The 18,945-nt window shown below is 45.9% G+C and overlaps 2 protein-coding genes across 2 annotated transcripts in view; one reads left to right on the forward strand and one right to left on the reverse strand.

The window, feature by feature from the left end:
* Positions 1-12,168, forward strand: part of PRRC2C (proline-rich coiled-coil 2C) — a 50,799-nt gene extending 38,631 nt beyond the window's left edge. The window contains 8 exon segments of the mRNA XM_009999903.1: positions 392-504; positions 1,066-1,202; positions 2,953-3,187; positions 3,648-3,755; positions 4,976-5,194; positions 7,143-7,246; positions 8,644-8,770; positions 11,837-12,168. Of these exon segments, the coding sequence (XP_009998205.1) occupies positions 392-504; positions 1,066-1,202; positions 2,953-3,187; positions 3,648-3,755; positions 4,976-5,194; positions 7,143-7,246; positions 8,644-8,770; positions 11,837-12,097 (1,304 nt within the window). The 3' untranslated portion in view covers positions 12,098-12,168.
* A 5,206-nt stretch (positions 12,169-17,374) lies between these two features.
* On the reverse strand, positions 17,375-18,794 carry MYOC (myocilin, trabecular meshwork inducible glucocorticoid response). Its single transcript, XM_009999904.1, has 3 exons — positions 18,758-18,794; positions 18,274-18,411; positions 17,375-18,159 (listed from the first exon to the last, which is right to left on the reverse strand). Exons 1-3 carry the CDS (start codon positions 18,792-18,794, stop codon positions 17,375-17,377), a joined length of 960 nt encoding a protein of 319 aa, XP_009998206.1.
* Between the last annotated feature and the right edge of the window lie 151 nt (positions 18,795-18,945).

Consider the following 18,945-nt stretch of genomic DNA (forward strand, 5'->3'; position numbering starts at 1 on the left):
AAGAATGCTACAATAGCTTAGAATCATGACATTTTTCTTTAAAGAAAACCAACCCTACGTGTAGTAAAAGTAAATGACACGACAGTATAGCCTGTTCTTCCCCTTCCTTCACCCAAATGCCTGTTTTGACCAGAATCCGTTTCTCATCCCCCAAGAATTGCACGGGACTGAAGTTGCATATGCAAGACTGATAGATTCTCTGGGGTGAAAAGATACCAAAGTTGGTTAGGCACCTACCTCTTCAGTTCACTTTCTTCTCACAGTCTCTGGTAGCTGTCAGACTGAGAAGTATGGACAATGGCTGCATCTCTAACTCTTCATGAAAACCTTTCTAGCAGGGAGATGTTTGGAATAAAGTACTAATTGTATTGCTCTTCCTGAGGTACTGCAGCTCAAATCCCAGCCTTTTATATGGATACAAGTCATCTATTCAATACCCAACATGCACGTTTGGCACCACCTTCTCTGGCCCAACAGCAAGGCTTTCAACCAGGTCTTTCTCAGGTACTCAGTGGTTTCTTTTTGTCCCTTCCCTGTTCAAATTATCTTTTAATGTGTACTAATGAGCTCGTGGGCACAGGGGAGTGTGGAGCTACAGCTCATACTTGCCCTTGCTATTTTGTTCTGAGGCATGCAGGCAGAGTTTGACCTCTGCTCTTTTGAGAATGCAAGCATTTGTTATGAAAACTAAGAGAATAAGCTTGCAGTCATGAAATATACTTTATGTAAAAGAACGTATTCATGGGAGGTGTTTACGTGGCCATGTTAGTACAGACTTACTCAACTTTTGTAGTACAAAATTGTATGTAGCCTTGTGCACTTGTTTTGCACACAAATCTAAATTATTAATTCAGTTTCTTGTGGTTATTTGCATGGAAGAGTGTACAATTCAATTAGAAAGTAATTTTTTGCATGGTAGCAATACCAGCTCTGCATGTAGCCTTGGGATTTGAAATTCTTTGTTTACTTTTTATTATGTTACACAAGTGCTGGTACACATTTAACTGTAGCTTTTCTGTGTCACTTTTGTCCTTGTGTATTTAATAGTTATTTTTTTTTGTGCAGCCTGCTTCAGTTCAGCAGATCCCCATCCCTATCTATGCACCTCTGCAAGGACAGCATCAAGCTCAGCTGAGTTTAGGAGCTGCACCAGCTGTTTCACAAGCCCAAGAGTTGTTCAACTCCTCCTTACAACCTTATAGGTAGGTAGCATGTGCAGATTTCTTTGGGTTTTGAGTGGCAGAATTTATAGAACTTGCTTCCCTGCAGACTGGTGTTCTGTGCTCAATAGCTGCCTCATCTTCCTGTCTTTCCCAAAATTTCTTTTGTTTGACTGGCTGAGAACTCTGCAGATTGTCTGGCTAGTCTGCCTGTAGCTGTGAAATTGTGGGTTCAAAAGTTCTGCCTGATATTTATAGCTTTAGAAAACCGGGCTAAGAAGCTGAAAGCATCAGACTTTAGCGCTAAGAGAACAGAAAAAGAGGAGTTGGTCACATTTTAATTCATTAATTTGTTTATTATTTTCTAATAAAACCAGCATCAGAGTCTTGGAACACTTCCGAATCCTAGTTTGAACCCCATAGGTGGTAGAAACTTAATGTCAGATGGGTAGGGATTAGCAGGGTATGTTTTAAATAAGTGTTTCTGTTTGCTAAAGAAGATTTTAGGAAGACTAGTAGATCTCAGATGGCATTGATAGCTGGACAGATTTTCACTGTAAGCCTTTCCAAAACTTTCCTGCACTTGCTATCAGAACTGATTTACAGGGGTGTAATTCTGACAAATTTTGTTAGTTTCACTTTGAGAAAGTTTATTTGGATATTTAATTACAGGGTTTTGCATGGGCTGTAAAAAAACCTGCTTGTTGCAATGTCTGAAGTCACAGAAGGTTTAATTGACTACATGTGTATCCTGACTTTGTGCTTGGCTGACTAGGACCAAATGCTGCTTGTTCTGTCACAGCTGACAAAAGTTGTTGCAAACATTTGGCTAGTTGCAGAAACACAATCAGTGTGGCATGTGGTCAATTGAATAAATGCTTCTGGCTGATCTGGTCATGCACAAACCCAGTATTAATGGAGTTTCAGGTTGTGCACTTTGTAAAGAGGGTGAATACTTCCACCACGTCTCTAAAGGTGCAGAGGAGGGTAAGCTTGGAAATGTACAGTTTAGTGGTTTTAAAAATAAAAAAATAAAATAAAATTTAAAAGCTTGTGGAAATGTTTTTGGCTACATTGAAGACAGTTCTTTGCATACGTTCTGGAGAAGTTTCTCTGGGGCTTAGAATGCAACTCAAAGAATGTTTTGCAATTAAGAAAATGTACAGAACAAAGTCAACCCAGGTGTATCTGTTGTGGTGCTTTGCTGTACTGGTTTTTATCTTTGTTTTTTAAACAAACTGCAGCTTCCCCCTGCTGGTGACAAGGCAATTCCTAGTTAAAATTAAAGGCTGTAGTGTTTGTGTTACTGTTTTGAAGCCAAAGTATTAGTTTGGAAACTACAGTTGTCAGCATCCAGTGATTTAACCTGTAAGTATTAAAAAGTTGGACTAAGGAGATCTGTGAAGTCAAGAGAACAAAGCAGTTTCCTTTATGACTAAGTGGAACTATTCACATGTGGTGCTGCTCCACAGTCCTACCTAATAGCACAGGAACTAAGAGCTGGTAGCTTCTGTATATTACAGTTAAGTTATGCAAAAACTATTTTAGCACGCACATCTAAATAGCTAAGTGTACTTTAAGATGTAAATAAAAAGCCTAGTCATGTTTTCCTATGGACTTTCATAGCATCTGTTGTTTTGTTGTCTGCAGAGTAAATAGAAAAATCTGTCTTTCTTAGGTGAAACTACGTTGAGTAGAGCTAATTCCATGTAAATAATGTAACCTGTGTACTTAATTTTTGGCTCATTGTTGAGCTCTGTGTTTTTATGTACAATGTGTCAATCTCTTGCAGATCCCAGCAAGCTTTTATGCAGAGTGGTTTGTCTCAGCCATCACCAGTGGTTCTGTCTGGCACAGCCTTACACAACTTCCCTGCAGTGCAACACCAGGAGCTTGCCAAGGCACAGTCAAGCCTGGCATTTCAACAGACCTCCAATACACAACCTATTCCTATCTTATATGAACATCAGCTTAGTCAGGCTTCAGGACTGGGAGGCTCTCAGCTGATTGATACACACATTCTCCAGGTAGGAAATGCTCCAAAACACCAAACTTCTGCAATGGTTTGATACAGATAATGCAGTAATAAACCAAGTATGGCTCAGCTTGGGATAAGCCTGCCTCTGTGATAACTGCATGTGAAAGTCAAGGTGGCAGGAACCTTAAGACTCTTGGAAGAGAATTTTCATTTCATAAGGCTACATTAGCATAATTTCTGAATTGAGGCTTGTTCCTCAAACTATGGGGCTCCTTGCACTTCTCTCCCTAATTGGAGCCTCAGGTTTAATTTCTGTTATGGTTGGTCATAAAAGAGCTATTCTGCCACTTGCAAATGAGAGCTTTATCACAAGCTGAAACCTTTAGGTTGTCAGTTTCCTGTGCTGTGGTTTCTACTGAACTGGTTGAAGTACAGAATAATGTGCCATGCTGTCTCTAAACTGCTCTCCTGAGTATTCTTAATGTAATGGTGTGTCTTACTCTTCGTAGGCCAGAGCTACACTCACTCAGGCTTCAAATCTCTACTCTGGGCAAGTTCAGCAGCCTGGCCAGAGCAATTTCTACAACACTGCACAGTCTCCCAGTGCTCTCCAGCAGGTAAACTATGGCATGGTAAATTTCCTAAATTGTATTCTTCTTAAAAGCATGTTGTTGATGATGTTTTTTGTGGGATGAGGGTGGAGGTAGGGGCTGACACAAGCCTTAATTATAAAAAGCAAGAATTGAAAATTGATAGCAAAGGAGAGCTATGGCAGCAACACTGAAAAGCTGAGTTACTGAAGTTGGATGGCTTACACATTCTTGTTGACCATCCATCTCTTAAATAGTTTGTTTTCCAGTGACAGGCAAAAATTTAGTTGGTACAGTGTTGCTGAGAGATTGAGTCACGTGCTGCTTTTATGAGGGCAGGGATGGGTTAGTGATGGTGGAGAGAGAAGCTCCAGGTGCTCAGTGCAGCGCTTTTGTTAGCACCAAATCTCATTGAGGTGACACCTCAATATGCTGCTACATATGTCAGCAATACCAAATCTGCAGAAAACAAGAGAGAAGTCAGCAGATAGATTATAATACAGGCAAACAGGACAGCCACATCAGTAACCTACAGCAGGAGGTTTGTAAAATAACTCCAGTAATTTTAATTTTATTTTTCAGTCATTTGTGAAAGATCTTTTCCTTTGCTGTGTGTGGGCATTCTGTCAGATATACAGGATGCTGCCTAGTAGTTTTCATCTTCTGGTTCAATGTTTTTATTTAAGTGGCTTTTAAAAAAAAAACTAATTTGTTTAACATCTAGCATAAAGTTTTAAGGACCTTTTAGAAGGGTTAGTATTTTTAATTTGTTTGAGCTTGGCTGTCTCTATACTTAGAACCTGCTGTCATTCATATAACAGGTCTGTGGTTTGCTGGTTGGGACTACTGGAAAGTAAAATCTAATTTTTATCCCAAACAGTGTCTCTATAATGACTGAAATGATATGAAGTAAAAAAGTAATCCCATCCACTCCCCAGACTGGCCCTTCTACTCAATTTATAGTATCTGAGTTGAATTGACTTCTGTAGTAAAATAGAGTTGAATGATGTTGGAGTTAGAGGCTAGCTTGCAACTTTGGTTCTGAAAAGCAAAGACCCAAATGTCATTAGAACAGATTATAAAGAGAGGCTAAACAATAAATTCACTTACTTGGTCACAGCTCTCTGGATAAATGTCTGAACTTACTGTATTTACCTTGAATATGGCTGAAATAATAGAGCTCATGAAGAAAGTCAAATAATGGCCCTTGTGTATATGTTACTGGTGACTTTGTACTTCCTTTCCAGGTGACAGTACCTTTGCCAGGATCACAGATTTCTTTGCCCAACTTTGGATCCACAGCACAGCCACTTATTGCCCTACCCCAATCTTTACAACCACCACTACAGCACACACCACCACAAGCGCAGGCTCAGAATCTAAGCAGACCTGCACAAGTAACCCAGCCTTTCAGAGGATTAATTCCAGCAGGAACTCAACACAACATGATTACTGCAACTGGAAAGGTAACAATACCAGGAGGTTTACTGTATAAAAACTGATACAAGGCAGAGCTGTATGCTGTTCTACAGAACCAGCACAGCAACCCATGTTGACTCTTGCTTTTAAAAGATCTGCCTTAACTTTAAAAGGTAGGGAGGGGAAGATAAGAAAAGCCAGTCAAGGTTACTTCCTTAGTGACTGGATCTGTGCATTTTTTTAAAGGTTTAGCAGAGTGTTTGTACTTAACTTGATACTAGTCCATTTACACTGTAGCAATAAATTTGATGATTTGAATGAGTTTCATAATGACTTCATGGGCTAGCAGAGTATCTTGTGTAGAAAATAGTACAGAGATGTTGCTGGAGCAGCAGGGGAGCAACATTACACTGTCAGGCTAGTTTCTGATTCTGGTCATGCATGTGTTGCTTTATTTCTCCTCTCATACTGGGGCAAGTTATATGGGGAAAAGTCTTTCCAGTGCAACAAACTTTGGATCAGCTGTGACCTTAAACCAGAATGAAACTACTAATGTTGCTGGGGGTTTCCTCTTCTGCATAGCACAGCAAAATGCATATTGAGAACATTGCATTGTATGCAAGGTACAAGCTTTGATGCATTAAAAAAAAAACACAACCGAAAGCCTGAGGAAAACTCTCCTGGAGTGACAGGTCCAGTAAGGAAATAACACCAAAATAGTGCAAGAAATTTGAATACCTAGAAGGGAATTCTGTCTTTTATCTGGAGCTGCTGTGGTGATTGTTAATGAGGGGATGTGTGGAGCTGGCTTCCAATCACAAGATCTCTTGTCTTAGATGGAATCACAGATTTACAGGCACCTGAGATTTTCAGATAGTGTGCAGCACAACGCAGTTGCAGCCTACTTTCAGGTGAGCAGTTGTTGGTAACACTGGACACAAACACAGCTAAGCTTTCTGTCAGGTAGAGCAAGGGTTTTCCCCAGAGCAGGGAGTAATCTAGCTCTGGAGCTGCACCTGAAATCCTTAGAGCTTGTGGCCTAGATTTGAGAGTGCTTTGGAGTATAAAAATTACCCTGCTGTCCCAATGGTTTACAACTGTGATTAGAAGAATCTCTCATAATTCCATGTCTTGGACAGCAATGGCAACTAGAATTTCAGAGTCTCTAGATCAGGTTTTCATCATGTTACCCACCAGAATTATATGGTGATTTTTGCACCATTCTAGCTGCCAAGATCTGGCCAGACCTTTTCACCTTGATGGTTTTTATGAGCTCATCTTCCCAGCAGCAGCATGTTTCTTTATACAGTTGTCATTGGAAAACAATCACTCATGTCAAGAAGAAATGAGGTGGGGTGGTGGCCTTAGATGACTTTCCTGCCTCATTTTAAGGGTTCCATCATGTTTCTGCTAAGGAAAGTTAACATAAAAAAGCAACTCGCTCTTGATTGTTGTCATTATGCTTGATGGCCACGTGTGGAAAGATACTGTTCCAGAAACCAATTTTATTCTGTTGAGTGTATCTGCAAAATAACATGCAAGATTTGTTGTTCCATTTAGAGTCTGCAGATCTTGCTGTTCTTATGGGGTTTTTTTTATGGAAATGGGTTATCTTAGGGCACTTTTCACTTCAGCAGTTTTCAGGATTATATCTACATATTTTCATGTGGCACCTGAGAAGGGGGAAGGAAATTTCAACCCTGGAGCACTGGGGATTTTAGGGCCAAATATATGAAATGAGTCACAAATCCCCTTTCATTATGTAGAAAGAGCAAGCTAGAAAGCATCAAATAGTGTAGGAAAATTATACACAAAGGTGTTTGTGGTACTGGGGCTGTCCTCATTATAAGAAGCTGTTTTGCAGTCTGGCTTTCACCTCCGTTTAGCTTAGCTGTTTTAATTGAGAAAAATGTGAGGTGAGCTGTAACAGTTCCTTAGTAAAATGTAATTTTTCTTTGAATGAGAACTAACACGTCAATCACTGTGTTTTTTCAGATATCAGAAATGGACTTGAAGGCCTTTGGAGGTGGCATTGATGTTAAACCTGGGACACCTCCAGTTACTGGTAGAAGCACTACTCCAACCTCCAGTCCCTTCCGGTAAATTTCTCTTTAAGCTTAAAATTCCTTGAAATCAAGGCTAGAAAATGTACCTAGTCATGCATGAGCAGCCAGTTCTGAAAGGTATGAGGTGGGGGCCTGCTAATGTCAAGTACAGTGCTTAATCTTACCTTAAAAGCAGCACGCCAGTAGGTCATCTGTTGGCCAGAACCACATAGCTGTGAAATAAAACATTAAAAATACCTTTTTTTATTAAGCAAAACTAGTCTTGTGAAACGACCTGGGATTGTACCAGGAAAGCACAGAATTGGCAGGGAACCATGTGCTTTGGAATAAGACTCAGTTAGTTTATCTCAGTTGCGGAGCTCAAAGTAAAAACACTTCAGTTGGAGAAGTAAGAATCATTGCAAGATCTGTAAGTTCCTCACAAGTGAAATAAGTAGGCAGCTTGCAGGTTTGCTTGGTTTATTGACAGAATTAAGTGTCTCGCTCATATGCAGGTGCAGGTTGTGGTAAACCTATTGGGAGGCTTGTGGGTGAAGTTATTAGTGGATTGAAGGAGCTTGAAAATGGAGCTCTGCTACAAGGTGGTTTTGTTCTTGAAGTTTTGTTTTCTGTGCACTAATGCACCATGACTGTGGCTGATGGCTTTCACTGCAGCAGACTGACTGTTCAGGCTTTTCTAGTGAACTAGAAATGAGAGCTTGAACTCGATGCTGAAGTTGTGCCTCCAGGTGTATCACCACACATGAGAACTCTCTGCAAATCAATCTCCATTTCCTAAAGAAGGCTCTTCAGTCTTTTCTGGTTCTTCAAAGGCTGTTTGGTGCCCTTCCCCCAGATAATCTTTCAGGCTTCATTTAATTCATGGTGATTCGTCACCTCTTAAAACTTTTAACGGAGGGTCATGTTCTTAGCCAAATAAAACCGGGGAGAGCATTTTCTGTGAATTCTTGAAATCTGTTCAAGTGCATTTTGAAACATGACAACAGGTCAGAGTGGAAGCAGCTGCACATGGCAGCTTCTGCTGTGTGTGCTTGATGCCTGTTGTGACAAGCTCTGAACTTGACACAAGGCAGCAAACAGCGTAAAGGGGTACAATTGAACATAAGATAGCAGGGATGGGAAGGGCAACACACTTCCAACATCAGTATTTGTGTTACAAATACTTTTGGGAAAGGTCTCTTGCATACAGATGTTACCCTTGGATCCTTCCATGTCCTAAATATTTCTGATTATGATTTCTCTTTGTATTCTTAAATTCAGACTTTGTTTGCATCTGAAACTAATGGTAGATACAGAAGATTCTGATACCAACTTCTCTAAGAGTTTATTTCCCCCCCTCCAGTGCTGAATTTCTAGTGAAGTTGTTACTAAAGGCAGAAACACCCTCTGAATGAGAGCAATGTGATTCCAACTGGTGTTCTTTTCTTTAGGGCCAGTTCTACAAGTCCTAACAATCAGTCAAATAAAATGAACAGCGTTGTCTACCAGAAGCAGTTTCAGTCAGCAGCTGCTGCTGTGAGAATGACACAGCCCTTTCCTGCACAGTTTGCACCACAGGTAGGTAACTGGTAGATTCCTACAAACAGATATGTTTCTCCTGGCGATTCTGGAACTCTGACCTGGTGATTCTGTTACTTGGCTGTGTTCCTTCAGGCTTTATCATGGAGAGGTACAAAATGGAATCCTTAAAATGAAATGGCATGAGAAAACTGATTTCAAGATCAAAGCCAAAAAAACCCCACTAGTAGTGGAAATTTTGTGGTGTGTTTAGTTTTGAAAGTTCTGTGCATACTGAGGAATTTAGTACAAGTTGTGGTTGTTCTGCAGGCTTCCCTGTGCAGCTGTAATGCACCTCATCCTGCAAAAACAGATAGTTTGGTTGGGGAAAGGGAGAAGCTTTGTGTCTTAAAAGGGTCCCAGTGCGTATTTTAGATGTTGGAAGACAAAGCAGATTTGCAGTTGTTTGTCTGAGATGCAGCTCTGATGGAGCAGTTTAGGTTCAAAAGGATCTCTGGAAGTCATGCAGCCCATACAAAGCAGAGCTGACAGCAAAGGGTTTGACTGGCTTCTTGCATTCCAGGAAGCCCAACTTACAAGGGTGGTGCATCCCTCTTACTGGAGGCTGTAGCCAGGCTGCTAGGGAAGTGTAGCCTCTGTGAAAATACAGGGTATTTCTGTCTTTCAGCATTTGGAGTGTTTGAGATTCGTTTTTTCATTGCCACTAGTAGAAACTACGTAGCCTTTCCAGGGCTGCCTTGCTTGGATCTTCTCGCTCATTACATGCAGCTTTTAGGTTGTTGGTTACACGTTCTGCTTTCAGGCACAGCAGCACTTCAGGGCTGATTTTTTTTCTGGAGTTCAAGCGTGGCCTCTCAAGATAAAAGCCAATTTTCTTGACAGCAGAGCAGCAACTTCTTTCCCATTAAGATAATGCCAACGTGCAATCTAGTTGGCAATTTTCTAATTGCAAAATGTCTCTTTTTGTTGTTTTTCCCCCACTTAGATACTCTCTCAGCCTAACCTGCTCCCTCCATTGGTAAGAGCCCCATATACTAACACCTTCCCAGCGCCTGTTCAGAGGCTGCCAATAGCACTGCATAGTCAGATGCCATCTCAGATGACCACAGGCCTTGTGAGCCACCCTCATTTACCACGTGTGGCCAGAGGTCTTTGTGGATCAGTATCTGGAGCCAGAGGCAATCAGGCCCAGGCTGCGATGAAGGCTGAACGAGACGTGAAGGTTAGTATTTGAACAGCAGTGCTGTTAACACCAGCTCAGGCTTGACAGCTTGTAGGGCAGGAATGTGTCTGCAAATCATGTCTTCATTAAAATGCCTCTGGACCCAAAGCTGGGAGCCAGGCCTTAAACAGCTGCACACAGACCTTCTTGAAGCGCTGATTATTTATTTCTTTTTTAGTAAGAACTTTAGACTAAAAAAATTGTAGGGAGCTTCTTTTTTCAAGTGGCGTTATGGTCAGCCATTGTGAAGTGGCCACTGCTGTGGAAGGCAATCTGACAACTGGGTTCCAGAAGCCTGGGCTTTCCCAATGAGTGATGAAGCAAACAAACCTGGCTGTTGATTATTGTTTCACCTCTGCCTCCCTAGCTCAGAGCAGCAGTATGAACCCTGCTGTTCCAGCCAGCCTTGCTTCTTGGTGACTCGGGGGATTAATTTCCCTGTGATTCTAAATGCCTGTGATCATTCTCTACAGTGATGTGGTGCACTCCACAGAATAGGTGGCTGCTTTTCAGTAGCAGGTGTTGATGAGTCATTTAACTTGTTAAAGCACTTTGGGACCCTTGAGGTTGCAGCAAACTTCTCTTACTAAGGCAGGACTGCAACACAGGGCATCTGTGTAGGGACAGTGTTGTACTCTTACCCTGTTTTCTGCAGAATAAGTTGCTTCTATCAGTAAATGGTACTGAGGAGCTCCATCTCCTGTCATTTGCTGTAACCCATGCATTGAGGTGTAAAAGCAAGAGTGTGGTTTTCCTGGTGAGGAATGAGAATTGATACCCCCCTTAAATTGTACGTATTTGGCCCCTTTCAGTTTTCTACCACCAGTTTATGCTAGCTGTAGATTTAACAGGTGATGCTGACTGTAGTGTATTGAGTCTTTATTGTGAATTGAATCTAGCCACTCAGGGCACATACAAATACGCAGTCCTGGTGTTCTGAATCTCCCTGCAAACACTTCAGAAGAATGTGAGCTATTCTGTCATGCTTGATTACTTGCGATCACATCATCCAGCCATCTCACCTTAACCTTGGGATGACTGGAATCCCTGCAGAAGATTTCAAGTGTCCATCAGGTGTCCATCCAGTAAAATCAGACTGTTGCTGCAGTCCTGCACACCAGAGTGTTAACAGGTTTGTTTTCTGTTGCTGATTACTTTGAGCAACTATGCAGTATTAAAGCCAAGACTTCTTGTTACAAGCTTCCACTGTTTTGGGATTTTTTCCCTGTTTTCTTTAAAAAGCATAAAATACTTGGAGAGGTGTGTGAAGGCTTAGTGTCTTAATGCAGCTTCTGCTTTGCCTGGATCTGGGCAGGAAAGCCAAGTGCTTGGTCTGAACTACCTGGTCTGCACTGTGCTTTGCTGACAAAGGAAAGATCTGGTGTGAAACTGTAACTGAAACATCTGAAACGTGTAGACAGGCTGGATTTCAGAGGTGGGAGGTGAGGTTGCCACTAGGATTCAGAGGAGAGGGATGTGAAGGAAGCCAGACAGCAGTTTGTGCTGCCTTGGAATGGGAAGCAGGTAAGGCTTCAGTTTACATATAATGCAACCTTGAATCCACTTGTGCTGCTACTGCAGGCTCTGAAGCCTGTGTCCAGAACAACCAGGAAAAAATGTGGTTGTTCAAACTAGGTTGTGCTCTTGTGATGGGGTGAGGATTAGGAAGAGCAAGGGAAGCCTGGGCAGACGTGTAACTGTTGTTGAGGAGCGGAGCGCCCACATGTGGTGACATCTGGGAGGCAACTGGATGGACACTGCCTGTCTAGGGAAGTCTGGCCACTGCGGCCAGTCCTTTCTCTTTCATTTAGGAAACACTTCTGTGAAGTCACTCTTACTCCAACGCCTTCTCTTCAGTAAACATATTTTCTCCCTTTCTTAAGGCAAAGCAGAGAGCAGAGGTACTTCAGTCCACCCAGAGGTTCTTTTCTGAGCAGCAGCAGCAGAGCAAGCCCATAGGAGGCAAAGCGCAGAAAGTGGATGAGAACGGGAGCAAACCCGCCGAGGCAATTCCTGACTCCTCAGGAGTCTGCCAGGACAAAACCGAGGAGAAGCCCAACCCTGCGCCTGCTGCCACGACAAAACCTGTTAGAACTGGACCAATCAAACCTCAGGCAATCAAAACTGAAGAAACAAAGTCTTAGAGGCTGCATTTCCGTGGAGGTGGGGGGGAACAGGGGTGGGTGGGTGAGATTACAGCAGCATGAATTTGTAGCCCAAAGGTTGAGACAACAAGTCTTTTCTCCCTTCAGGGCTTTGAACAGGACATGGAAGCTGCCAGCAGTTGTGAATGCAAACTGCTGTGTATCCAACTGAGCTTCTAGGCTCTTTGGGCTTGTATCTTCTCTAACAGCATGAAGGCTGCTTTTGGTGTGTGCACGTTCTACACGTGTGCGCGTGTTCTGGCTTGCACACCTGTATGCTTCCCAACAGGAAAAAAATTGAGAAATAGCAACGGCGGGGAAAGAAGGTGGTCAGGGAAGCATGTTCCTAGGCTGACACGATGAATACTCTTTGTTTTCTTCAGGCTCTGATCTTCAGCTGCTATTTATCTTTTTATAAACCCATGAGTATGAGAACATGCAGATCTGAAGATGGTGCTGGGCCAAGTAATGTGTGTTAATTTTTTTGTGCTATCTTGTGATAAACCAGAGGGATTCATGTAGCTGGCAAAATTGCCTTTGCCATGTGACACCTACCATAACACAGAGTAATGCTGACAATGTTGAATTTCCCTCTGAAGGCAGTGCTTTGCTGGCTGCTGCTTCTTGGATTACAGTATACTGTATTTAGATCACCTTATGAAAATGCTACTTGGCCACTTGTGTTCTCTACACCCACTCACCCCTCCGTTGTTCCCCTCTGAAGTCGAAAGGGTTCATTGCATCAATAGTCAGATTTGTTCTGTTCACCTCTGTCCAGCTATCTTTATATGATGCGAGTGATCTTTAAACGGTTTCCAGCTTATGTCTGTAATACAGCAACGAGCACTTGGAGCTTGTGCCACGAGAATAAAAGAAACCTTATCAGATGAATGAGAGTTTTATCTAAAAGGTGCATTCTTTCTATCAGAGCTGCGTCGCACCACCTCCTTGCCCACAGTGTGCTGGAAAGTAGAATCAAGTCAAATAAATGCCTTTTTAATTGTATCTTCTAGTATTATAGCTGTAGGACAGTACTGTATGATACTTCTGTGAATGTAAGATATCCTGTACCTGCTTATGATATGTAGTAGTGACTGTGCTATACTGGAGCTGTTTTTAATAATGTTATTCTAGAGGTTTTTTTCCAGACAATGATTGAAAAAAGCTAATAAAAAGCACCAGGTACCACATCAGTAGCAGAATTTGCTGGTTTTTTCTGGGATTTTTTTTTTTTTTTTTACATTTTTTTTGAAAAGGAAGAGTGAGTTGAAAGTCTAATGTGTATAATTTTGTTCAATGACTGCAGAAGCTGGAAAGGCTATTGCTGCTATTGATGCCTAGTGAATCGCTATTGGTTATCTTTTTATATAAATATATATATAATTTGAACTTTTGGAAACTTTAGCTGTGATGTCAACTTTGGAAAAAAGTATCCCACTTGTAGTGTGAGTTGGCATTGTACAGAAATTAACAGCCATATTGGTCTAGAAATGTTAAACTTAATTTTTTTTTTCCATTTGTACAGGGGTAACGCACTGTATTAAATATGTACGGTCTTATTTACATGGGTTTGATTACAGAAACTAATAAAGTATTCTCTAAATAAAGTATCTGGGTAATCTCATGATTAGCAAAGTGCTGCAGGATGCAAGGGAGAGCATCTGAACATTGTGTGCCCAAGTGAAGAGTGTGTAGCATACCCAGACTTCTAAAGAAAACCTGTTTGAAACAGCTTGTTTCTGTTTCCCCAGCACTTCTGATCTCGTTCTCCAGCGAAGGTCTCGCAGGACATGGCTCCCACCTGCCCTGGAAGGAGGGTGTTGGCTGCATTTGGAAGATGTCACATCTCCAGCATGTTGGTGAGCTGAGGCATGTGTTTGGCTTCCTAGAGAAGAGCTGCTGGTCGGAGGAGACCTGGAGGAACCCAGCCCATTACTCTGGTTTTAACCAGTGGGTGACTACAGGCACTGACTGCACGGGCACCTTGATAGCAAGGGGCTGTTCAAAGCACTGGGTTTTCTGCAGGAGTGAGGCTTGGTGTGAGACTTCCCAAGGACATGGGAGCCTTCCTTCCTGTGCTACTCCCAGGCTGTTCCCTTCCCAATCCAGTGCCAGCAACTCACGCTCCTGTCAGACACTCAAATTCCACAATTACTAACTCATGCCCTCAAGCAGAAGGCAGGATGAAGGGTGAAGCACCCACCAGTTGCAGGTGTGAAGGCATCCTCAGCTACCTGGGCACCCTCCCCTACCACCGTGGGGTGATGAAGCAGCAGGATGAGGTCAGCTGGCCACCAGAGGGAACTCTAGGTTCACAACAAACAGCAGAAACCAGGTCATATTTGGTCTCTTGAGTAGGAATTCCTGCCTCGGGAGAAGGTGCTGGTGTGCATTTCACCTCCAAGGAAAGCCAAGAAGGGAAATCGAGTCACAGGTGTCAGGGTGGCTCTGCAAGCACCAGTGGGAGCCATCAGACCTGCCTTTGGGCAGGGGTGTTGCTGCCAGCCCCGTGGTGGGCCAGAGCAGGCAGAGCTGCCTGTGCCTGGCTGAGTGGGAAGTGCTGGTCTGGGGGCACCAGAGGAGCTGGAGTCCTCTCCTGCCATGGTCGATTCTTTTAGGGGTTAGACCAGTAGCACTATGGTGTAAATGAAGGTTCTGTAACCCACAGGGAGGATGGGCAGAAGTAACCTCTGAGTAGGGAACACCATGGATTAACTGTCTTTTTTTACAGGAACTGAACAAGCACAGCTGCAGCAAATGCTCAGGGAAAGGAGGATGAAGGTAGAGGAATCAAGTGAAGGCAGACACAATGGTCTGCTCTATAAATGTGCTGCAAAAGAGTCAGAGTTTTGCTGGTGTTTCTGTTTTGAGGCTGTCTTCTGCCTGATTCCTATTGGAAAGACCCCCTAAAAATGTGGAACCATTTACCAGACAATTGTATTTTTAAGGAAATGCTGCTGAAAGGATTAATTTAAATTCTCCACTAAAGCCACTAGAAAAGTCAGATGAGTTTCCCACAGTCGGCTGTGGGAATGTACCGAGCTTTCAGCTATTTCTTGCGCTGAGATGAACAAAGATAATGTTTCTGCAGAAAATTAATTAAAAGCAAATGCTTGAGCATTTAGTGCATCTGAATAACCTGCTCTGGATGCGTGTCTCCCTAAAACAGCCTCCAACCCCCTCTGCTGCCTTGAGGCCAGGTTTAGCTTTCAGTCACTGACCCCAGTTCATTGAATATTTGTATGACATTTCACCAGATAACTTGCTCCTGGCCATTTACGCTGGAATAGATCTTACTTTTTTTATTAGAGTGGGATTTGGTGTGTAATCTCTTTTCTAGGACTCTAGTCATCACAAATAACTGTGTTGAACCTCCTATAATTTAGAGAACTATTTTGTTTGCGGAATTCACTTGTTTTTCTTAATAATGTTCAGTCTGTGCAAAGGCAGTAACATTTCTCCAGGGCAAGAGCAGAATGGGGTTAAATGTGACTGGGGCCAGATCCAGTTTCCCCTGACCCCTTGCTGGGATGCAAGAAGGGAGGGACTCTATGGGCTTGTTTTTGCAAAGCCTGAGAAGTCAAGCTGAGTATTTGGTGCTGCTCAGCTCTAGCCCAGCTTTCTGAAAACCCTGTGTACATTGGCTTGTCTTCATTTATTTTCTTAGGCAATTAAATGATGGGCTTCCCAGCCTGGAAAGACCCTGGTACTGGCAGACAGCAGGGATGTGGGAAGGGCTGGGACTGTCTGCCCTCAGTGCCTCTGCTCTCTGAGGAGTCTTTGCTGCTGCTGCTCTCCAGGGACCCCTGAACAAACCCTCCCAGTCATGCTGGAGTTTGACCCATGCCTCTGGGGAGCTGTGGGGAAAAGGAGGGCTCCAGCCTTGCCCACTTTTTTGGGACAGAACTCCTGTTCTCCCATCCTTGGCAGCAGGTTTTCTGTGTACTGCGCGGGCAGCTGCTTTGCCCCTGGCTGGGTCAGGTCAGTGGTTTGCCCTGCCTCCATCTTCCCAGTGCTGGTGTGTACGTGACAGCCCCCTGCTCCTGGGTGACTCCCAGAGCTTCCTTCACCCCCAGCTTTACAGCCCTGCCCATCCCTGTGGCCTCCCAACTCCAAGCAGTGCCATCCCCTCAGTGCAGCAAAGGGGGGGCTGCCTCCATCCCCCCATCCCTCCCACCCTACACTGCTCCCAGCACTGGCCAGCCCAACCCATAGCCCTGCCACCAGGAGCTTGTTATTCCTTCCCATTTGGCAAATTTCCAGGGTCTAATGCTCAAGCTTTCACTTCTATTCCAATCCAGTATTTGGGGCATGTCGCAGCTCCTCTTCACACTAAATAAAAGTGCTCCTGGTATGGGCCTGCCTGCAGCTGCCTCCCAAATGTGGCTTTGCAGTTCCCTCCTGCAGCACCTTCAGTGCTGTCAGTGCATCAAGGTGGGGTTTATCCCCCCCTCCAGGTTTACCCACCAAACCCACAGGAGACTTCAGGCTGGGAAAGATGAGGTGCAAGGCAGTGGTGGGCAACATTTATTGGGCTGGGACCCTGCACATCCCCTGGGGGATGTGGCTGCTGCTGCCCTGAATGCCAGGGAGGGGGAAGAAAAAGCCTCCTACAAACCATCTAAAATAAATAGTTAAAATGGCACATTTTTGGCCCTGCATGGGGTGTGCTGCTGGCCAGACGAGGCTGTAGCTGCCATGCTGGTGGCTGGGCACAGCCCAGGGAGCCAAAGCATGTGCCTGAGAGGGGCTGGGCACACCATGGGGTGTGGGGATGCTCTGCCAGCCCTCACCACTGCTCTCTTGGCTTCTTTTCCCCCCCCCCCCCCAAAAAAAACAAGGCTTATGGAATGAGCGTCCATGTTCCCTGCTGCTTTTGATCCTGCTGGATGAACTTTGGAGGCAACTGAGCTCTGGGATCCCCCCCAGGGCACCAACAGTGTGGGATGCATTGGGCTTTGCAGGCTCTCAGCAGGGCTGCTGTTGGCTGCTCTCCTCAGCAAGGCTGGCCCAAGCTGGAGAGGCCTCCCCACATCTGCTGCTGCCAGGGGGGTCAGCACTTCATTTCTGCACTCGAGCACAACAGGATGTTGCCTGATGTGCCACTGGGGACACTGGGGGGGTCCCATCGTGGTGCAGCTGATTAGTGTGTGGCCCCCACCATCACCCAGGGCTGTCTGAGCCGGTGCCCCCGGCCATGCTGGGGTAGCTAGGGAGCAAAGCGGGGTGCCAAGGCACGCATGGGGGTCACAGGGGCTGAGCAGCCCCAGCCCCGGCTCACTCCCGGGAGAGGCGGATGGGGTAGGTGACCATGTTGAAGCTATCCCAGGCGAAGAGCTGCTGCTCAGCAGGGTTGTAGTCCACCATGCTGAGGTAACGGAAGCGGTTCTCGAAGGGGATGCTGAGGGCCCGGCTGGTGCCGGTGGCCGTGTCATAGGCAAAGTTGATGGTGGCATTGGGTGCTGAGTAGCTGCTGACTGTGTAGAGGGTGCCACAGATGATGAAGGAGTTGGCTACCCCTCGTTTGCGGATGTTGGTTTCCCAGGTCCGCTGGATCTCCAGAGTCTTGGGGTCCAGCTTGGAGAGGACAATTGCCCCCCTGGCCTTCTCGGTGCTATAGATCACCCAGAGCCCTGTCTCATCCACCGCCAGGTCTATGTCAGTGTAGCCCCCCCAGGAGTAGGGGTACTGCCCATGGTAGCCAGCACCGGGGATCTCCCTCTGGGCCGTGATGGCCTCTACCTGCAGGTCATAGCGGGCCACGACACGGGAGCGGCGGGGCTGGAAGAAGAGCCCACCACGGTAGACAACGGCTCCCGTGCTCTCCAGGGGCCGTGGCAGGATGTGCACCTTGGCGGGGTAGCCCCGGGCCAGCTGCTCAGCCGCCTCGTACTGCAAGAGCTGACGGACCTCCGTGCCCACCGTGTCCACGCGCCAGGTGGTTTCCCGCGTGAAGGGGGACACGGGCTCGGGGTCCTTCATCCACACGCCGTACTTGCCGGCGATGGACTCTGCCCGGCCGAAGACGACGGGCTCCCCCACCCACACCAGCTCTCCGCAGCCTGCTCGGGGACAGGAGAGGAGAGAATGGGGTTACTTTTTGGCAGCGCCCTGCAAGCCCCTCGGGAGGGCCAGGCAGGATTTGTGAGCAGCAGAGCTTGGGGCCGTGGCTGTACCCGAGTCCTCGTTCCCCGGGCGGGCGAGCGCGGTCTCCTCCAGCAGCTGGGATGCGGGAACCTCCGTCCTCTCCGACTGCAGCTCCTGGTAGGTGAGGGGCTGGGGGTCCCAGCGGGGGGCTGCGGCGGGGCCAGGTGCTGCATGAGCAGGGGCTCAGCCAGCCTCCCTCACCACAGTGCCTGCCCTAGGGGGGCTCCAGGCCAGACCACTGTCCCCCAAAACACCAATGCCTCCGTCAGGCATTGCAGCAGGGCACGTTCCTGACCTGTTGATGGGGACGCCCTGCAGCTGCTGTTGCTCCCCTGGTGTGGGTTTTCATGCATCTTGGGGGAAATCCCTAATTCCCCCAGATTAGCCTGGTCTCCTCTATCCCCCTCTGCTGTGGGGTGGATGATGGGATGAGGAGGGCACCGACTGCCAGCCCTGACTTAGGGATGGGGAGAGGGGCTTGGTGCAATGCAGGGCAGCTGGGGAGCGCCCCACCAGGGTACCCAAGAGTGGGGGCTATTGGTGGATTCATCGCGGGTGGGGGCAGCAAAGGGACCTGACCAGCTTCCAGGGGAGATCCAGCGGCGGGGACGCGCAGGGGGTCCCGACCCCGGCGCTTACCTTTGCCGGGGGCGCGCAGGGGGTCGCGGCCGGGGCCCTCTCCGCCGGGGGGGCAGCGGCCG

The sequence above is a fragment of the Chaetura pelagica genome, unplaced genomic scaffold (assembly GCF_000747805.2).
Source record: "Chaetura pelagica isolate M959 unplaced genomic scaffold, ChaPel_1.0 scaffold246, whole genome shotgun sequence".
NCBI classification, from domain to species: Eukaryota; Metazoa; Chordata; class Aves; order Apodiformes; family Apodidae; genus Chaetura; species Chaetura pelagica.